The sequence below is a fragment of the Eublepharis macularius genome, chromosome 17 (assembly GCF_028583425.1).
Source record: "Eublepharis macularius isolate TG4126 chromosome 17, MPM_Emac_v1.0, whole genome shotgun sequence".
Taxonomy (NCBI): domain Eukaryota; kingdom Metazoa; phylum Chordata; class Lepidosauria; order Squamata; family Eublepharidae; genus Eublepharis; species Eublepharis macularius.
Genome location: NC_072806.1, coordinates 31,195,942 through 31,218,172, shown reverse-complemented (window position 1 = coordinate 31,218,172; position 22,231 = coordinate 31,195,942). Strand labels below are relative to the sequence as shown.

The 22,231-nt window shown below is 44.8% G+C and overlaps 1 protein-coding gene across 1 annotated transcript in view; it reads left to right on the top strand.

Moving 5' to 3' along the window:
• Positions 1–2,040: 2,040 nt before the first annotated feature.
• VPS53 (VPS53 subunit of GARP complex) overlaps positions 2,041–22,231 on the top strand; it is a 52,792-nt gene continuing 32,601 nt past the window's right edge. The window contains exons 1-4 of the mRNA XM_055001356.1: positions 2,041–2,134; positions 4,535–4,615; positions 10,212–10,261; positions 11,649–11,715. Of these exons, the coding sequence (XP_054857331.1) occupies positions 2,051–2,134; positions 4,535–4,615; positions 10,212–10,261; positions 11,649–11,715 (282 nt within the window). The 5' untranslated portion in view covers positions 2,041–2,050. The remainder of the gene's footprint in view (positions 2,135–4,534; positions 4,616–10,211; positions 10,262–11,648; positions 11,716–22,231) is intronic.

Here is a 22,231-nt window from a genome sequence, read left to right as displayed (position 1 = left end):
TTCTTAAAGAGGACAAGAAAAGAATATCCAAGGTATACCAAGTACTGTTGAAATGGTATACTGAGGATGAGACAGTTAAAACACAAATGGTGAAATGGGCTATAAATTTTAATAAAGAAATAACAATGGAGGCATGGGAATACTTGTGGAAGACTACAATGAAGACAACGACATGTACAAATATCAAAGAGAATATCTACAAAATGATCTATCGTTGGTACATGACACCAAAGAAGATTGCGCTAGGGAATTTGAACACTTCTAATAAATGCTGGAAATGTAGGAAGCATGAGGGCTCCCTCTATCATATGTGGTGGTCGTGTGAGGTAGCCAGGCAGTACTGGGGGGTAATAATAAGAGAAATGAGTGAAATTTTACAATTTCAAATTAATAAGAACCCAGAACTCCTGCTACTGAACTTGGGAATGGAGGGAATTCCAGCCCATCATAGGACGTTGATATTTTATATGACGGCAGCAGCTAGACTATTGTATGCGCAAAAATGGAAAGTACAGGAAGTGCCAACTATCGAAGATTGGATCTACAAATTGCTGTACATGGCTGAAATGGACAAGATGACAAGAAAACTGAGAAATCTGGACTCAGGGCAGTTTAACACAGACTGGGAGAAGCTGAAACAATATTTGGAGAAGAAATGGGAGGTGGGAGGAAAACTGTGGCAGTTTGAGAACTACTGAAGTATAATAAAATGTAGAGGGGGGTGACTTTACCGGGGGGAGAAGAGATAAATGTGAATTTATAAGCAGTTAGATTAACAGATTGATATATATATAGATATATATAGGTAAATAAATAGAATATTGATAGAAAATAATTAACTATAAGGATTAACTATAAGGATTGAGTAATTAACAATATTTTCTTTCTTTGATAAGATATGTATAATGCACCAAACTGAATGTCTGAAGGTATAGACGAGTCAAATTGATTGACTATGTGATGAGAGTTATATAGAATTACCATAAAAAGACAGAATGAGTATTATATAGAGAATAAGTCAAATTGTTTGATTTAAATGTGTAAGATTTTTATGGTTTATGATATATAGGTTTATGATATATAGAAATATTTAAAAATGGAAAATGGGATAAATTGTTTATTTAAGATGGAAACAAAGACTTACAGTTTGGGTATATAATAAGAAAAATAGTTAAGGATGTACTGCTTAGTATAATGGAGAATATATATTTGTTTTAGATAGAGGAATTTAATAGAAGTAAGGGAAAAGGGGACAAAGGGTTGGAAAACTGTTGGAAGTCAACAAAAGGGGGGGAAAGGGAGGGGGTTAGAAATGAAAAATTTGGGGAAAATTGAATGTAAATGTAAAAATAACGGATTCTAACCCAATAAAAAAAATTTTTCAAAAAAAAAAGGACTTTATCTTTTAGTTTACCTTTTGCTTCAGCTGAAATGTGTAGATCCATTTTGTCTATTTCAATATAACTGCCCATAAAAGCCATGCTTTATCAATAAACTAACTACTTGTGGCATGATAAAGCTAAGCTGATTGCAGTGGGAAACCACAGCTTATGATTAATTTTCTTTCCATATAAACAAATGGGACTTTACATGTATCTACCTCCCGGGGAAAGCACTCTGCCCATGCTCAGAGGAGAAAAACTCTCTGCCCATGCCCAGAGGAGCACCCATCTCCCTGGGAAAAGGACTCTGCCCATGCTCAAAGGAGCAACCATCTCCTGGGAAAAGCACTCTTTGCCCATGCTCAGAGAAGCATCCATCTCCATGGAAAAAGCGCACTGCCCATGCTCAGAGGAGCACCCCTCTCCCGGGGAAAGCATTCTGTCCATGCTCAGAGGAGCACCCGTCTCCCGAGGAAAGCACTCTGTCCATGCTGAAAGAAGGAAAGCGCTCTGCAGCCGCTCAGAAAGACGCTCTTCAACCCAGAGCGCACACTTCCCAGGGCACGAGGTGGGCGTGGCCTGGGGGGGTTCGCTCCCTTAGCCCCGCCCCGAGTCCTCCAGCCTCCCAGAATGCCGCCGTTCCCGGAAGCGGCGCGGGGCAGGCCGGGATGGAGGAGGACGAGCTGGACTTCGCCTGCGAGCTGGAGGCGGCCTTGCAGCTGGCGCCCGAGGTGCAGCTGGCCATCGAGCAGGTGAGCCGCGCCCGGCCCCGCCGCCGGGAACGGAGCGGCCCCCTTGAGGGCGGGAAAGCCGCCAGCAGGCGCCGGGCCCGTCCGCAAACCCCCGTGCGGCCGCGGGCTCAGCCCCCCGGCAGCCCCGAAGCACAGCCCGCCGGCCCCGTCCGCAAAAGAGGCGCCCGAGGCGGCCGACGCAGCGCAGGGTCGCCCGCCCGGCCCGGCTGCAGCTCCCTCGGGGCGGGCTGGGGCGCCTCCTCTGGCTCCTAGACGCGCCTCAGCTGCTCTCCCCAGCAGGCCTCCCCACGGGGGTCGCCTGCCTCCTGTTCCTGGAAAGGGCGGCCCTTCCTTAGAGGCCGGAAGGATGCCCTCATGGCTATGGGGCAGAAACCATGGCAACACCAGTATGCAGAAGCAAAACAGAACCAGGGGCCCAGCGAATACATTGATTAGAGTTTCGTAGATCCCCCTACGCGTTTCACTCAAAAGCTTCGTCAGGGGATCTTCTAGGAGGTATTTCATTTAATCAAGATCCCCTGAGGAAGCGTTTGAGGAATATATATATATCTCCAAGAAGATCCCCTGAGGAAACTTTTGAGGAAAATATATATATGTCTCCAAGAAGATCCCCCAAGGAAGCTTTTGAGCAAAACACATAGGGATCTACAAAACGTTAATAAATCTGTTTACCCGGTCCCTGGTTCTTTTTTGCTTCCCCATCACTATGAGCCCAAGATAAAAAGGTTTAATTTTTTAAATACCTCACAACTTGCCTATGATGATTATACCACGGTTGTGTAGGGTTTTGTGTTTGAGGCCAAGTCGACATGCAGCTGAGTAGGAGACCGGAATGGCATGTCCTGCTGCTGAACTGTAGCCCCTTAAAAACACTCCCTGTGGTGGGGAAAGAGCACTCTGGATGGATGCTCAGAGGTACTCTGGTAATTGAAAAGGTTATAACAACAACAACATTCAATTTTTATTTATTTATGTCATTTATAGTCTGCCTTTCTCACTGAGACTCAAGGCAGATTACACAGTGTGAGATTAGTACAGTCCATATCAAGAACATTTCCATAAACAATGCCATAGGGTAGATAGATACAAGTTCACAAAGACATAGCATTAGTAGGGGTGAGGTCTCTGGTTCCTAACTCATTAGTGGATCATCTGAGACCCCCTCCCTACAATACAGCCCTCCTATCTGAATAAAAAAGACTTTTTGAATAATTCGGTTTTGCATCATTTGCAGAAAGCCAGGAGAGTGGGGGCTCTCCTGACCTCTTCGGGCAGGTCATTCCATAGGGTAGGGGCCACCACAGAGAAAGCCTGTGTGTGGCCCACCCTTCAGGATAATTTACTACCCACTCAGAGCGGTTTACAAAGTATGTTGTTATTATCCCCACAACAATCACCCTGTGAGGTGGTTGGGACTGAGAGAGCTCTGATAAACTGTGACTGACCCAAGGTCACCCAGCTGGCTTCAAGCAGAGGAGTGGGGAAACAAACCTGGCTCTCTAGAGTCCTGCCACTCTTAACCACTACGCCAAACTGACTCAGGTGCTACATGTGGCTCTTCTGAGCACTGATCCCTAATGTGGCAGCTGCCCCATGTTATCTCAGAAAAGCGAGCAAGGCCCTTGACCAGTAGGCCTTGTGATTGGCAAGCGGTTTCCATCTTGAAATAGCCGCAGCTGGAGGAATGAGTAAGCTGCCAGCCTCCCTGAGGTGCAGGCCTTATGTCTGGGGTGGAAGTAAATGTGGTACTTTTGGTTGATGTTAATTGTGAATATGGCTGTCTGCGCGCAGCAGAGTGAGAACTGCTGTTTTAAGTGCAAGTGTCAGAGATTAAATGCATGCGGACTAGGTGCTTGGCCACTAAGCTATGGCCTCTCTAGCTGAAACCAGGGAGCGTTGCTATAAAAGAGTGCAAACTCCTGCTTTGTTCCAAGCCAAACCAGAGGTCTGGCTAGGATTAGCTGTTCTGACTGGCAGCAGCTCTCCAGGGACTCAGCCAGAGAAAGTTCTTTCCAAGCATCGCTCCCCAAAGTGCTTTAATTTGCACTTCCATGTGCTCAACCTGGGGGTGTTTTTTTGCATTCAGCTGTGGCCCCTCCCCATTGTTGGATAGCTGATTCTCTTTTAAAGGTTGAATCTTTCCATAGCTGGTAAAGATTGAATTAGTTGTGTCAATTGCTAAAATGTGTCACACAAACGCATCTTGTTAGCAAAGCCATCCATTAGGCTAAAGGCTGATTGCTAGCCCACCTTGCTTCTTCCTTGAGTATTGCAGAATGTGGAGTTGGAATAGTGCAAACTCATTGGAAGTGGAATGCGCCTCATGCAGCTTGAATTAACGGCTGTCACAAGATGTTACCGGCCATGAATTGAATGCCTTCTTGCTTTCTTTGCCTGTAGGTTTTCCCTAGTCAGGATCCTCTAGACAGAGCTGACTTTAACGCTGTGGAGTATATTAATACACTCTTTCCGACGGAACAAGTGAGTAGAGTTCTCGGCGTTTTGTGCATGTCCAAATATATGATGCAATAAAGGAGATGGCTTTTGAGCACGTGCAGAGTTCTCCTTCCAGTCTTCTATCCGTACCTGAAGTGCAGGCTCACAAGCTTTGGCGCCTCTCTTTTTTAAAAAATTAAAAATTAGGCTTGCCAGAAAATGTCTTTTTTCTTTGTGTTTCAGACTTTGCGTAGTTGGATTAGGGGACACAGGTTTTATTTTTATTCTATTTATAGTTTGCCTTTCTCACTGAAACTCAAGGCAGATTAACTGATGTGAGCCAATGCAATTGGTAGGATGAGACATCTAATAGACCAGCGGTCCCCAACCTTTTTGGCACCAGGGACCAGTTTCGTGGAAGACAATTTTTCCACGGATCGGTGCACTTATAATGTATAATGAAATAATTATACAACTCACCACAATGCAGAATCACTGGGGGAGCCCTGAGTTTGTTTTCCTGCAACTAGATGGTCCCATCTGGGGGTGATAGGCGACCACCTACCTTGCCTGCTCCCTGGAGCCAGCTCTGCACTCGCCTGCCACTCACCTCCTGTGCGGCCCAGTTGCTAACAGGCCACGGACCAGTACCGGTCTGCAGACGGAGTTGGGGACCACTGTAATAGACAATGTAATAGCATCAGGATTGCAGAAATCTGAAACAAAGCATAGGTATTAAACATTACACGTGAAAAAGAAGAAAATGGTATTACATTAAGTAATAGTGCAGCGAGGGCAAGGTAATACATTCAGCAACAGACAATACACGGCCCATGTTGTAGCTCTGCCAGAAATGCTATGTCTATGGACATGTCTAATTTCCAGAACCCTTACTTGGGTTTGAAATCTTTCAGAGCTGTAGAGTAGATGTTGGGAACATCAAGATTTGCCTTGCTGGTTCAAGCCATCTAATCAGTCCTTCTGGGAATCTCAAAGGCGTTGTGGAGCTGGCTTTCCATTTGTCGCTGGTATTACGAGATACGCTGCCTCTGTATGTGAAGGTTCTGCCATTGGCTATCACATATCCTCTCTGAATTCGTCTAGTTCTTTTTGAAAGCCATATAAACTATCACCATATCTTCCAAATTGACTCCTGAACCAGCTCATGAGATAGGGGGGAAGGGGGGAGGGGTCATCTCATGAGTTGGTTCAGGAGTCAATTTGGAAGACATGGTGATAGTTTATATGGCTTAAGAGGTTAAAGAACAGATGCAGAGGATAGGAGCACACGGATAATTCTTGCAGTGAAGGGAAGTCAGCAGTGGAGTCTCATGGGATTGTTTTTAGGTGCTGTTTAACGTATTCCTACATCATGGAAGAGCAGTGAAGTATACCAAGTTTGGAGATGGTACCAAATTATTCAGGAGAACCTAAGCTGATTGTGTAGAGCTCCAAGGATCTCACCAAGCTTTGTGTGGACAAATGAGGACAAATGTAAAGAGATGCCTGCAGAGACAAACAGTCTTCCTCTTTTTTTGTTTTGTTCCATGAGCATCACTTTTATGCAGTGATGGAGTCTGAGCTGTCAGTGGCTTGCCAAATAAAAGCTCTTGGAAACTGAGGGATCTTGTCTAGTCAAAATGCCAGTGTGCAACAGTGGTGAAAAAAGCGGATCTCATGAGACGGATTACTAGGAAAGGGATTAAAATGTCAGCATCATAACGCCTGTATAGGAATCAGTGTAATGGCTGAATGGGAAATACAGTTTATGAATCTGGTTGCCCCATCTCAAAACAGATATTGCATAGCTGGATGCTGCAGAAAGGCTGAAGAGTTGTTAGTTCAGGAAAATTTCAATAAGGTGTGGCATGATAGAGGTTCATAATATTATGTGTGGGTAGAGAAGCTTGGAGATAGACAGGTTTTCTCTCCTAAAATATGAGATCTTGAGGACGACCAATAATGTTGATGGGCAAGACTGACAAAAGGAAGCATACATCTTCACTTTGTGCATTATTAAACTGTGGAACTCACTGTCACAACATGTCTCTGTTAGATAGCTTTAAAAGGGGGTTGAGCAAATTCATGGAGTGGCCCATCAATAGTATGAGTCAGGATTAGAGATCGGCATGAACCGAAATACGTACCAACGTTCGTCACGAACCAGGTCGCGAACCAGCGGTTTGTCAGAGCCCATTTCTGACGAACCGCCACAAACTTTAGGGCGATTTGTTTGTTTTGTTTTTTGGTTTATCACTGCAGGCAGCCTGGTGCCAATCAATCAGTTTCCTAGGCGATGGGGGTTGGGCTTACTGCAGACCTTACGCTGACCCGGAAGTGACCTTTTGCTGATCTGGAAGTGGTGATTTGCTGGCTTGGAAGTGACATTTTCACGAACCAAAACGAATTGGTTTGTGAACCAGGGCAGGTTGATGAAAGTTCATGGTTCGTGAAACGTGACAAACCACGAACCACATGGTTCTTTTTTTTCTGGTTCGTGCCCATCTCTAGTCAGGATGTCTAAATGGAAGCTCCATGTTCCAAGGCGGTTCGTTCGTTCATTCAATTTATTTAGTCATTTGACCAATCATATAACACATTTACACTGAAGAAATTCAAGGCATACAATTGTGCAAATAAAACAATTTAAAATTAGAATTGGGGAAAATATTGGAGATAGGGATTTTTACCATTTAAAGTGAAGTTTTAATTATTGTTAAGTATAAGTTTTGAATAGATATGAATTTAATGGATATTAGTTAGTTTATTAGGGAAATATGAGATAATAATATATAAATGGAATAGATAGGTAGGAATAGAATAAGATAAGGGTTGGAAAGCTGTTGGAAGTCTGAGAAAAAGGGGGGAGGGAAAGGGTGGGGGGAAAATTGATATTTAGGTTTTTTAACAAAAATGTTATTTGTAATACGTACTCACCTAATAAAAAACTTTTTTAAAAAAGAAAAGAAATAATTGAGTCTAACTTAATCAATGAGACCAGAGATTTTACCTAATGTTGTGATCATCTCATCACGTGCTTCCTTATATAGGCAGCTAAAAAACATGTGCTCTATAGTTTCCACCTCTCTCAGCGTTCCAAGGTAGTGAACCTCTGAATATTAGTTGTCTGAGTGCAGCAGCCGATTTGATGTTTGTGCCTTGCTTGTGGCCCTGTCAGAAAAATCTGGTAGCTTGCAGCAGAAAACAAAATGCTGAAATGGGTGGGCTTGGAGGCTGCCCAAGTAGAGCTGTGTGTATGTGGTAGTGACCTTTGTAAGCTTGTGTATAGCATAGCGTCTCAAAGAGCCTGGACTGACAGTTTAGGCCCTGGTTCAAATCTCACCTCTGCCCAGAACTCACTAGGCCAGATCTACTTCCTCCTCAACCTTTTCCTTCATCAATGTTGATATATTGATATTGGAATATATCAATATTGATTTATTGATGAAGGAATATTGTCAATCTTCGTCAATATTGATATATGTGGCTTGTCTGGCAGCTTCCTAAAGACTTCTCAGCCGTACCAGACTGCCGTCCATCTTGGCAAAAGCTGAAATTGCTTTGGTGCGGCCACCCAGTGCATTGAAGCCAGTACACGTCCTGACACAGACACAGAAAGGCATTTCTGCATTTTTTTTATGTAAAAGAGTTTTCATGCTTTTCTCTCTGAACTTCCAAGTGGCATGCACATCTCAGCTAATTTGGAAATATGGGGAAATGAGCAGAATGCTCAGTGAAATGGCTGTACAGCATCGTCCGGGTAGGGCACTGTTCCTTGCACATTAATAACCCCCAAAGTAACAATCACTTAACAGTTTTCTTTCTTTAAACAGGGAAGCCCCTGCAGAACACAGTGGGCTCAGAGTTCTGTTGATTTTTTGCTACTGGGGAAAATTTTCATCCCAGTTGCACTTTTGGGGGGCAGAATGAAGAGAGAAGCTGCTCGGTCCGAGTGGCAGCGTCCTAAAATATCCGTGTTCCCGAAGTTCAATTACCATTGACGAGTGGTTTTTTTCTGTAAATGGGAAAGAACTTTGGGCACAAAACTTCCCCCAGCCAATAGCTCCTTAGTTTTCTATTGTTTGCCAAGTTTCCAAAGAGTGAAAAACAATACAGTGAAATACAAGAAAAATGGCTGTGGGATAATATCCCACTAGAACTCCGTCCAAAATCAGCACTGGTTCAGCCACGCACAGTATCAGCATGTGCCAAACAGAAGCCAGGGACAGGCAGATTTGTCTTAATATTCGACAGTGAAATGCAGAAAGCCTTTACCAATCCACTAAGCCAGCAAAAGTACGTCCGTGAAACGCCAACAGCGAAGGTCCGTTACGCCACGGGAGGGCTACTACCCTCACTGAGGCCATGTGGATCTCCTGAAAGGAGCAATTGGACTGAACAATGCTGGTGGGCATTTGGATGTCGCTTGGTCTCCTCTTGAGGAAAGGATGGCAGCTATGTCAGGTTCTGCATATACAATATGCCCCCCATATTTCTGTATTACATTGTGTGTGAATGTTATTTGTTTATGCCCCTCTGTGTTTTCCCCTGTTCCATCTTTGAGATCTCCTTTCCCCCCCACTTGCTCTTCCCGATTCACATCCTCCTCCTTCATGGTGGGAATTGCACATTCAAGGCTTTGTGCTTAATGACTCTTTGTAACAAAGTTTTGCTCTGCCACGTTTCCCCGCCAGAGGTCACCGCTGCCCTCTGGCTGAGTGAATAATGCCGCATTCTCTATCTGAGAGATGGATTTCAGTTAACAAAGAGCTCCCTGTTCTGGGAAAGGCAGCGCAGCCAGCTCCCCAGCAACCTGTCAACTTGCCACCTACAGAGAGACTTGAATTGGTTCTTGGATTCATGGATCTCCGGAGTTGGGTACCTTGGCATCATAGGAAGAAAGAGGATAGCTCCCTGCCCCATTGAGCTTACAAAATAAATGTGGGCAGTGGGGTGGTGAAGACGACCAAGAGAAGTTATGAGTTCGATGTATGTGATCATCTGGAGCTGCCGTCATGTAATTGGCAATTCTTCTCCAGGGTCTCCAGGAAAGTCTTTCTTAACCTGCTAGTTCAGATCTTTTACTGAAGTGACACTCCATGGCTTGAGAGCCAAGTGCGGCTCTCCCACATGCCATCTCAAACCCTTCTTCTAATTTAGGTTTCAGGGGATTTACTTTGCAAATTCTCAGAAGCAACTAATCAGTTAGCAGGATTTAGTTTTGTTGCATTGATGCATTTTGTTGCATATATTTAATATTCATAGTTTGTAATGAATATAGTTGCATGTGTGTGTTTGGATTGGTATGTGGGGTCTACAGTACTGGTTTCATAATCATTCCCTCTCGCTGGTGGCTGTAGTTTTGAAAGACGTTTGAAACTGCAGCGGGGAAATCTTGACATTCTGGTCAAACTACAATTCCCAGGATTCTTTTGGGGTGTGTGTGCTGAGCAGTTATGGTACCTTAAAACTAAATCTGGTTTGCACAATAGAAGCTTGCTTTCATTTGGGAAGTGAGGATTAATGAACAAACTCCTTTTTTTTATTGGCCCAGCAGACCACATCCGTTAAATGTTGGTGATCTACCAAGCACGGCTTCAGATTTCGTGTGTTTGATCATGTCTCTCTTTTTGTCTTGCAGTCTTTGGCGAACATTGATGACGTGGTGAATAAAATCAAGCTAAAAATAAGGCAAGTGCTTCTTGCTTCTGCCCCATCAGACTGATGGGCCTGTGAAGCCTCCTGCTCAGCCAGACCGTTGTGCCATCTAACATAAGGGCCCGAGAATAGCTTGTGGGAGCGTTTCATTCAAAGCAGAATTATGAGTAGTTCAACTAGGCCACATTTGGAAACATGTCAAAGATCGTTCCAAGAATTTTGGCTCCCAGTGGTGGATTATCTTGCTGAACAAGAAGTGGTTCCAACAAATCTATACTTTTGAGATCAGATTTTTTTTGGACGTCTGGGAATTCTCTGAATGCCTGTCCAATGTTTGTTTAGCAATGATAAGAGTCTGAAGGGATTCAGTAGGTTGTACAGGTCGCTTATTTTGTTATTGTCAGTTCTTGTATCAAGCTGGTATTCGACACCATGTACCATTTTTATTATTACATTTTTTGGGAATTTTTTTTTAAATAAAATAAGGGCCTGAGAAGAGCCCTGTTGGATCAGACGGACGGTCCATCGCGTCCAGCTTTCTGTTTTCTGATGTCCTGGAAGGTCCACAGAAAGGACATTGAGGCCAAAGCCTCTCCTTGTTGCCTGCAGCAACTCATTCCGAAGTAGACCGCCTCCAGACTTGGAGGTCCCAGTTAGACATCATGCCAAATAGCTGTTGATGCAGTCCGCCCAGTGCTGTGCACTGAAACTGGCAGCAGCTCTCTGTGATCTTTTCGTAGCCATACTACCTGAGTTGATGATAACTCTGCTTATATACCGCTCTTCTAGACAGATTAGTGCCCCACTCAGAGCAGTGAACAAGTTAGTGTTGTTATTATACCCACAATACAGCTGGGGAGCTGAGAGGAGTGGCTTACCCAAGGCCACCTACGAGCTCATGGCAGTAGTGGGATTCGAACCAGCAGAGTGCTGATTCGAAGCTGAACCACTTAACTAACGTGCTACAACAGCTCTTCTGGGGATAAGCTGGAGAGGTTGAATGTGAGACTTCCTGCCTGCGAAGGCATGCGTTCACCTGCTGAGTTATGTGTCCTCCTCATGTGGAGGGTGGTATTTTGGCTCAGAACCCAAGGGAATTTACTGCTTCTCACCTGCTGCATCATGTCAGCAGGTCCAGAATTCCGTATCTATTGTAAAGGCAGATATACTTCTTACCTTACCTTAATAATCCTAACTTCTTCAAGTTAGGATTATTCTCTTGAGGCACAGTAGCAACTGCATTCTTTCTAATAGAGAAAATGGGAACGAGAATTTCCTTTTGCAAGTGAGATTGAGAAACTTCCCTGGCATATGTTGAAGCTGAGGCCATCATGGCTTCTCTCGCTTTCCCAGGAGCATTCTGACTTGATTGCACATTTATTTCTGGCCTGGCACATAATTGTTTGGCTCTTCCTTGTAGACGCTTGGATGATAACATCCGGACTGTGGTGAGAGGGCAGACCAACGTGGGTCAAGATGGCCGGCAGGTATGTGTTTATTCTTCCCAAAATAATGATTGGAGGAAGGAGACTATTTTTAAAGTTGTGTGTGTATTCTTTGCTGATCCATCTTTTTCTCTGGAAAACTGTACGGACTGTTCTGGACACAGGATTGTTTTTAGTTGGCAAGAGAACAGCTGGCTTCGTGTTGGCTGAGACTTTGTGACTATGTTGGCTAAGTTCTCCGATCAAATCATGTTCTGACCACAAAAATCACTTGAGACTAGGATGTGCACACAAAAAAATTGTATTATTGGGATCAAGGTATCTGGAATGCCATATACATTTGGTATTCCTGATATTCAGGTCCAAAAGTATTCAGATCCGGGTTTTATTTGGGAATCCGAATATATTTGGCTCCATTATTCCTTATGGGAGAAACTGAGGGGCTGGGGCCATTTTCTGTGCAAACTCCACCAAAATTGCAGGGAACCTACTTCTTCCTATCCACTACAGACTCCACAAGTTTCAAGAAGATTGGACCAAGAGGTCCAATTCTAAGGGCGCCTTAACAAGCTGCCCCAGACACTATCCATTGTTTCCTACAGGGTGGAACATTCCAAGGGTTTCCAGGAAAAGGAAACCACACAAGGGGCAAATCCAGTCCCAATGCAAGCAGAACCAAGAAAGCCCAACAGAACCAATGTCAAACCAGAGAATCCCAGCAGAACTAAAGTGAAGCAAGGGACACTGTCGCAAGCCCAACAGAACCAGCACCACTCACAGAAGCAGGCAGAGCCCAGGGCCAATGTGGTAATATCACACAACAGAGCCACGTACCAACACATCAACCACACAGCAGCAGAACTGCCAGCCTGGCACAAGTACAGCCAGTCACCTGGCAATGGCAGGCAGGAACGCACATGCAAGTACACGCATGCACTCACTCGCACTCGCACTCCACCCCCAAGGAAAGCCTCGGAAAGCAAGAAGTAGGGGTAATGTGGGGTGACCCAAGTTCTCTCTGCAGTTTGTGCAGCGTACACTGTCTCTTACTGGTCCAGAGGAGCCTTGAGAAGAGCTGCAACAGCTGTCCTTCATTACTGGCCCTCCTGTTCCCTCCTCCAGTAAAGAAGAAAGTTAATACAAAAAACCCACAACAGCATTCCTAGCTTCATTTTGAGTATCTCTGTGCTTTTGGCTTCTGCTTGTTTTAAAGCATTGTCCGTGTGGTCTTTACTTTCCCTGACATCTCCCTGAATCTTCCTGTTCCAATGGCAAGGGAACAAAATTGGGGGTGCTGTTTTTCTCCATTTTTTGCACAGTACGCCAGGGTCCAATGAGTGTTCCGGCTGGACTGGTGGGATTCTTTTTGGTGGAGATTCCAAACTGGAAATGTGGATTTTATATAGTGTGCCAACTGGATAATCTGTCCTGTTGTACCTTTTAAATTTTAAAACCTACCTTTTAAATTTTGGGAAGAGCACTTTTCACCACCTCCCTAACGCAGACTGAGAGAGGATACAGGCACAAGGATGTGCTCACTTCACTTGCTCTCTAAGTCCAGATCTGGGAAATTGAAGATCGGCAAGTTGACCTTCAGGAAGGCTGACTATTCAGTTCTCCAGGGGAGCAGGCAAGTGAGATAAGGCTTGACAGTGTCGCCCGCATGGGAGAAGACACTCTTGCTCTGCACACTGATCAGAGGGCAAGAAGCCTCTGAGGCTCAAGAGAAAAGTCTGGCCAGACTGCCTCTTTCTTGGCTCTGTAGCTCAGTGAACAGGCAGTAGTGCTCATAGTTCTCTGAAAGGTAATCCTTTACTGTTGTCTCCAGTGAATCCTGGCTCACATGCCTCACATTCCCAGAGGGGCCAAGCACATCCCCGATAACTTCCATCTCCAGGGACTTCTGGGGAGTGGCTGTGGGGGAACCCTGCCAAGTAGGGGAGGTGCAGGGGCCAGCGGAGCTGGTCTCCCCCTCCTTCTCTGCTGACAGGCTGCCTCTCTTAGCTTGTTTACGCGGCACCTACTGAGAGAGCTAGTCTCTCAAGCTGGTGAGCTTCCCAGCGTGCTTCTTGATGTGCAGGTTGCACATGGTCGGTGCTGATCAGGTGATGCTCTGGCATGTCTGTCAGGACTTGCTTCTGGCACAGCTGATGGGTAGCCTTCATGCTGCAAGAGAATTGACCTGTGATGTGCCAGCTTCTTATAATGAGACACTGAAACTTACAAGTCTCAGGATCCAGGCTGGGATCTTCAGGATTCAGACCCAGACCCAGTGCATCCATCACTGGCGCATAAACTGAAGTACTATGTGCCACGCAGTAAGCGTGATTGAGGCCCACTTGCACTGCCACTGCCCTGATGTTTTGTCCGCTGTCGGTCACGATGTATCCCAAGGTGATGTCCCTGCCTACCCACTTCCATTAATTGCCTCTCGATGGCAGCAGAAATGTTGGCTGTTGTGTGACCTCATTGAGAACCTCAGTGCGAAGCAAAACCTGGCGCTGTCCAGAAATCTCAAAATGGAACCCGAGCTGAGCCAGGCCTGCTTTTATGTTCTTGCAAGAATTTGAAAAAGGCTGTCCCAGCAAAGAATCCCTGTGATTGGCCAAACAAGTAGAGCTCCTCCACCCATTGGACGCTCCCTCCCTCTTCCCCTCTGCTGCCTTGTGGAAAAAAAGTCTGGGAAAGAACGGAAGGGAGATTCCAGCCAGCTTTAGAATGGCTGGCGCGGGGATTCCCAGACAACCCAAATCATTTGGGTATATTTGGGAAATTATTATTTGGTATACCCGAATACCAGTAAGGTATTCAGATATATTTTCTATTAGAGAATACTAAATCACATACTCCTACTTGAGACTTGTGAACCACCTTTTCAGCGTGTGGGTCTACTGGACATAGCTGGCTAGATGTGTGAAGTGTGAAGAGTGCCAGTTTGGTGTAGTGGTTAAGAGCGCAGGACTCTAATCTGGAGAACCGGGTTTGATTCCCCACTGCTCCTACTTGAAACCAGCTGGGTGACCTTGGGTCAGTCGCAGCTCTTTCAGAGCTCTCTTAGCCCCACCCACCTCACAGGATGATTGTCGTGAGGATAATAATAATTACTTTGTAAACCACTCTGAGTGGGTATTAAGTTGTCCTGAAGGGCGGTATATAAATCAAATGTTATTATTTATTAATCCAGTGGGGTGAACTCGCAACAACTGGTGGTCAGATCAGTGCTCTCCCTGAACATGGAGGGATGGAATTTGGGCTACTAGTGTAAGAGAGAGAGAGCCTTTCATGGGAAATAGTAAAGAGTCCAGTAGCACCTTTACGACTAACCAACTTTATTGTAGCATAAGCTTTTGAGAACCACAGCTCTCTTCATCAAAGAGCTTGCATCTAATGAAGAGAGCTGTTATTCTCAAAAGCTTACAATAAAGTTGGTTAGTCTTAAAGGTGCTACTGGACTCTTTACTGTTTTGCGACTGCGGACTAACATGGCTAACTCCTCTGGATCTGTTTCATGGGAAATGCTGTTTACATTACATATCGTGGCAATCTTTCCCTTACATCTTTATCCCACCTTTTCTCCAAGGAGTTCAGGGTGGCGTAAGCGGTTAGCAGAGTGACAGATCCAAGGTCACCCAGCGAGCTTCATGGCAGAGCAGGGATTCAAACCCAGATCTCAGTGCTCTTTAGCTGCTACACCACACTGGCTCTGAACGTTTCCAGTTGATGTTAGCGGTGCAACTGTTTCTAACATTTAACCAAGGACTGAAAGCTGTTTACCGTTGGACCAAGCTATCTTAAGCTGGGTCATAGATGCAGAGGAGTTAGCCGTGTTAGTCTGTGGTAGCAAAATCAAAAAGAGTCCAGTAGCACCTTTAAGACTAACCAATTTTATTGTAGCATAAGCTTTTGAGAACCACAGTTCTCTTCGTCAGATGCATGGTACAGAAACTGGTCAAATATATTGACCAGTTTCTGTACCATGCATCTGACGAAGAGAACTTGATTCTCGAAAGCTTATGCTACAATAAAATTGGTGAGTCTTGAAGGTGCTACTGGACTCTTTTTGATTAAGCTGGGTCATATACCCTTTAAAACAAGTTAACCTTGTCCACTTTCAGAAACCAAATAAGCTTGCCCCAAACTGGGAACGTAGTATAATATTCTAAAGATCGTTTCAGGTGGGTGGCCATGGAAGTCTGTAGGAGAAGATCAAAATTCAAGTCCAGTCACACCTTAAAGACTAACAAAATGTTCCAGGGTTTTTGGATTCTGTAGCTTAGTGGTTAAGTGGTTGGGTTGCAAGTCAACACTCAACTGGTTCGAGTCCCGCTACCGCCATGAGCTCAGTAGGCCACCTTGGGTAAGTTACTCTTCTGTATTGTGGGGATAATAATAACACTGACTTTGTTCTAGAAGATTGGTATACGTATAAACGCAGTTATTATTCAAAGCTCACTTCATCAGATATGATGTCAGATATGATGAAGCGAGCCGACTCTTGAAAGCTTACTCCCTGGGAAATTGTGTTGGTTTTTAAAGTGTCACTGCAGTTGAATTTTGTTCTAATATCTCAAGCAAGCCTTTATTGGCATATATAAAAATATAAGATTTTAAATACAGAAATGAGTCTATACAGAATGAGATTAAAATCACAGATAGGAACAGGGCAGCAGTTCAGCAAAGTCAGTATAGAATATTACTTATCAGGGCATATAGCCATGGCACTGTAGAGAGTTCTAATATAATACGCTGTTAGCCTGGCTTGCTTGTGAAAGTTGAGCGTTCGCTACAAACAAAATGCTGCCATCTTGGTAGTGTGCAAACAAAATACAGACTCTGACTTCAGCTTGTCCCTAAATATTTGTTGTTGGTTATTAGATTTGTGCTTGCTGTGAAGTTAACTTGCATGACATAAGTATTGCTTTAGAAATGCTAGGCTCTCACCTGGATAGCCAAGGAAGCCCAATCTCGTCAGATCTCAGAAGCTAAGCAGAGTCAGCCTCGGTGAGTTATTGGATGGTAGACTTCCAAAGGAGACCAGGGTTGCCGAGGCATGAAATGGCAAGCCACTTCTGTTAGTCTCTTGCCTTGAAAACTCCGGCAGGAGTCAACACAAGCCAGCTGTGACTGGATGGCACTTTTCACAGAAATACTGACCTGTTTTGAAAGGCCTATGTGTCAGAGTGGGAGGGTGTGCGTGGCAGGAGTGCATGCAGTTGTGTATGTGCGAGAGCCCTCACAGCCTCTCTTCCCCGCTCCCTGCATCACAGCTTTGCTAAAATGGCAGCAGTGTTTGGAAGCACAAAGCCAACAAAAATGTCAAGAATTTCCCAGCTTCAGTAGGTCATAGTGCAGAGGGCCAGAGCTGATCAAATTACACAGGAAAGGCTCTTGAATAAGCATTTCAGTCTGCAGTAGAGGTTCTGTCTTCGTTTTTTTCCTCTCTTCCCTCAAAGCCATACAAAAAGGAAACATCACAAATAATTACTATTCCTTTCTTTTCCTTGGCTGCTCTTTCCCTGGGGGAGGCTGGAGGGAAGGGAGAAACCAGATTGTTTGAGATAATAGCCTAATTAGCAGTGGCTTGTGGGGTTGAAAGCCTGCCTTCTCTTCCATACTATGGCCTGCTGCTTCCCCCTCCTCACTATGTTCCCTTCCTTCAGTGAAAAGACACTGAGAAATCTTTTATCGGGAAAAGCAGACCCTGGTTTTTTCCCTCTCCAAAGCCAAAGTGGAGACAGGAAAATGCCTTCAATGGGCCGCACGTTCTGAAAGATCGTTTTGTATCTCTGCAGAGATCAAGTTAGTCTAAGAATTCCTTTTGTGTGTCTGGTTTTTGGTTTACTTTGAAAAGAGCTGTGGTTCTCAAAAGTTGACAATACATCTGATGAAGACAGCTGTGGTTCTCAAAAGCTTATGCTACAACAGCTCTCTTTGTCAGATGCATCGTCAGAGATCCACAGCTCTCTTTGTCAGATGCATCGTCAAAGAACCATAGCTCTCTTCGTCAGATGCATCAGCTTTCGAGAACCACAGGTCTCTCTGTCAGATGCATCATCAGAGAGCTGTGGTCCTCAAAAGCTTATGCTACAATAAAGTTGGTTAGTCTTAAAGGTGATACTGGACTCTACTATTATGCAACTATGGACTAACACGGTTAACTCCTCTGGACTAATAATCAAAACCTTGGCTTCTCAACTGTGGTTTATTGGGATGTGTTAACTTGTTCTTCTGTCCTGGGGTTCCTGGACAGCATCCCGTTGAGGGACTCACCAGGCAAATCAGATTGTCTTAGTTTCAGCAAAGTGGCTGTATACTATGTGCGTAGGCAGACTAGCCTCTGGTGGCCAAAGAAGTGTTTGCAAAGTTGATAATAAAATCCAGGGTCATTTAAACACATTTAACACGTTTTAAATAAGTATCAAGTGTGCTTTTCTGTACTCTTGACTGGAGTACTGGGAAGAGGAGCAAGGTTACAATTTCCTAGGCCATCCAAGGACTGGATTTCATTTATTAAACTGCTGTGATGGTTATCCCCAGGGCTTTTTTTCAGCTGGAATGTGGTGGAACGGAATTCCGGCACCTCTTGAAAATGGTCACATGGCCAGCGGCCCCGCCCCCTGATCTCCAGACAGAGGGGAGTTTAGATTGCCCTCCGTGCCCCTGTCTGGAAATCAGGGGGCGGGGCCACCGGCCATGTGACCATATTTGCTGAGGGCGATTTAAACTTTAAAAAACTCCCCCCTTGTTCCAGCTGACCCAAAGTGACGTCATTGTGCGGTCCTGAGTTCCACCACCTCTTTTCACAGAAAAAAAAGCCCTGGTTATCCCCATTATTTCCCTGTTTGGATAAAGCTGATGTATTATTGCTATGAGGATGTCAGTGCATGATGATGTTGATGCTTTATGATGTAATGTGAAGAAAAGGTAGATCCCTGTCCCGAGGAGTTTACAGTTTAGATTTAATGGTTGGATTGGGAAGGAGATGAAGTGGATGAAGAGTTGTTCCTTTTCTCCAGGGCTCTTGTGGGCTGTAGCTTTGTGAAGGGCTCCAGGAACCTATTAACAGCACCTTTGACAGACTACAGTTCCCAGGATTCCTTGGGGGAAGCTGTAACAGTTATAGGAAAGGGGCTGAAAACAAAATGGTCAATATTGTAATGGTCTTGTATAGAGTTATAGTGCCGCCTTAACTGGAATACTGTGTGTTCTGCCTGCTGTATCTCAAAAAGGATTAATTTAATGTATTGAATTTCTAACCCATCCTCCCAGCTCAGAGTGGGTAACAACATTGTTAAGATACAATAACAGCAAATGCAGAATCAAATTAATAATGCAGCACAGAGTACAGTTTTAAACCATAAAGCCGTAAAAGGGTACCATAAAATCATAAAGGATATTACAGAGCTGGAAAAGGTACGAAGAAGGGCAACCGCGATTAAGAGGCTGGAACCCTAAAAGGCTGGGATGTCTGGGACTTTTCAACCCAGAAAAAAAGGCTGCCAAGGGGAGACATGATAGATTTATAAAAATTATGCCTAGTGTGGAGAAGGTGGACAGAGGGACCTTTTCTCCGTCTCCCATAATACTAGAACTTGGGGGCACCCAATGAAATTGTGGGGGGGGGGAAATATTCAGGACAAAAGGAAATGCTTCTTTACCCAGTGAGTAAATGAGCTGTTGGAATTGCTGCCAGTGGAGGTACTGATGGCCGCGAGCATAGATAGCTTTAAAAGGGGGTTAATGGACATTAAAGAAGGAGAGGCCTATTGTCAGTCCTTGGCAAGTAAACCCCCAAGTTCTCCACATCAATCACACAGGTGATTTGGTTGAAGTAAACTTTTATTAGAGATCCATCAGGTTCAAGGCACTCAGACAATATCAGAAGTGACATGTAGAGGAAAAGCATGGTTAGTTATAGAGTAAAGTCCCACCCCGCAGGTTAGTAGCCCGTTGAAATTCTGGCACAAACGGCAGAGACAAAAAGTATCAAAGTTTAGACTACGATATGCAACAATAGCAAGTAAGGAATGAAATCATCCTTGTTCTCATGGCAGATACAATTCAGTCAAGCTGCGTCTGGCTCCAAGGCCCTCGGCTACAGAAGTGAAAGCGTTTAACTTCAAAGGAGAGAGAACACAGTGAGCTTCTAAACAACAGGCATTGAAAGGCCCTCAGAACTCTTTGCAGTGTCAGAGGACTACTAGGCAGCGTACAACACACCCGTGGCATGTATTGCAGGCAGGCATACACGACACCTATCAGTGGCTACTACCCATGGTGATTGAAAGGAGCCTCCTTCTACAAAGGCAACAACCTCTGAACAGCAGTGCTGGGAGGCAGCTACAGGGGAAGTCTCTAGCCTCTCTATGCCCTGTTTGTTTGAACTTCCAGGGAAACTGGTTGGCTGCTGTGTGAAACAGGATGGTGGACTAGATGGACCTCTCTGGTCTGATCCAGCAGGCTACTCTTATATTCTAATAGTATGAACGAAATGAAATCCTGCCCTCGAGTCATAGCTGACTTATGGCGACCCCTGGTGGGGTTTTTGATAAATAAATTGTTATGTAGGCCCCAGAAACCTAATTAAAGGATTCCATGTTTGGGCCGTTAGCAGAGTCTGTCGTGTTGCATAGGAAGCGTGATTATAGGTGGTTGTAAGCTCATTCTGCTGGCTGGTATGTGTGCAGGAATGAAAATAATAAAAGCATACACTTGGTTTATATTTAGAAAAGAAATAAGAGTTCTTTATTGCAGGAACTCCATACTCTGATAAGAAAGGAGGAGAGACCGATCCTAACTACCTATCTAGTCTAAGGATGAACATGGATGGCAGGGCAAGGCCTGCATCCATGCTGCCAAGATGGAGGAAAGAGAAGGAGAGAGATGTTGCCTGGAACAAAGCCAGGACAAGAAGATAGTGAGAGGGAAGAAGTCAGGAGGAGGAAATCCTGAGAATAGCAATCTGCATATCAAAGGACAGTCAGAGCAGTAAACAATAGTAAGAGTAAACAGAGTGCCCCTGACCTCTCTATCTTTCTAACTCTTTGGTTTGTCCCCCTCTGAAACCTGAGGAGAGAGACAGCACTGGATCCTCCTCTTCCAACAGTTTTCCTGGCAAGAGACATACTAAGGTGGTTTGCCACTGACTGCCTCTGAACCCTGGTCTTCACTGAAAGTTTCCTATCCAATTATTAACCAAGGCCAACCCTGTTTAGCTTCCGAGATCTGATGAGATCAGGCTTTCCTGGGCTATCCAAGCGAGGGTGATAATATAAGTGTAGGTGTGTTTATAGTGCAAAACACGTTGCTAACTTTTGAACTAATATCAAGAAGGAAGTATACTGAACTAAATCCTTTCTTAGAGGATAATTGAGATATTGCCAGTCCTCTCCTGTCTTTAGTCCCAAGGAAGATACAGAATTTAGAATCATAGGGTTCGAAGAGACCTCTAGGATCATCAACCCCCTGCACAATGCAGGAAATTCACAGTTTCCCCCCCACACACACACACGCCCAGTGACCCTTACTGCATGCTCAGAAGATAGCAAAACACCATCAGGATCCCTAGCCAAACTGGCCTGGGGAAAATTGCTACCTGACCCCAAGGCTGTGAATGGCCTTGCCCTGAGCACGTAAGAAGGGGCTGCGAGAACTAAGCACTGAATTTAGAAGGTAAAGAGTCCATTGCTCATCGTAAGGAGGCGAGGTCAACACCCCAGAGACTGATTTTAATCCGCATGCGCACATTTTATTTGGTGGAACAGCAAGGAATGGAAAGAAATATTAAGGAGAACTTCGTTGAATGTAAGCTACTGACATGCTACGATAATAAATATCATATCGTATTGTAGCTACTGATTAAATCCAGCTTGCCAACAAGTATTCCTTGGCTGCACTGAGAGATGGTTTCTGCATCCTTTCAGGGTGTTGATGTGTTGCAGCTTAGTCTGTGTGGACAGGCGGGCTAGTGATGCCTCCTTGAGGGCTAGTACTTTGTAGGAATTGCTGACATTGCTGGGTCCCAGTTGGCAGCCCTGGGCCAATGGTTTTATTGTGCATTGAAAGGTAATGTAAATTAACTTGGAACAGCCTCCCTCCATGGGATATAGTTAAAGAATTCCTTGTCTTTGGGATAACCTGTGGTGGGGGGAGCAGCAGGGGGTCAGACTTTTCCGTTAATGGGGGTACAAAATGTAACCCCATCCTGTGTGATTCCAGTAACCGTCCTTATTTTGAAGCATCTGTCTTCACAGTTTACTCCAAGCATGTAGAGAGTCCAAATTTATTTTGGCTTCCCTACTTTCTGGGGCATTAAAAAAAACCCTTTTGTACCTTATAGACATTAGTCGACCATGCCTTTTAAAAATATGTGTCTCTAATGACCCCCTTATGGAAGGGAGTGGGTGGCAATGGAACATTCCTGGGCAGGGTGTAACACAAATGTCCTTCTCTACCCCCACCTCCATCTCAGACATCGGTTATTTGCGATGCCTTGGCAGAGACCCGGAAAGTGGATCCCGCTGCCGCTGGCTTCCCCTGATGTCTGTGGAGAGCTTGT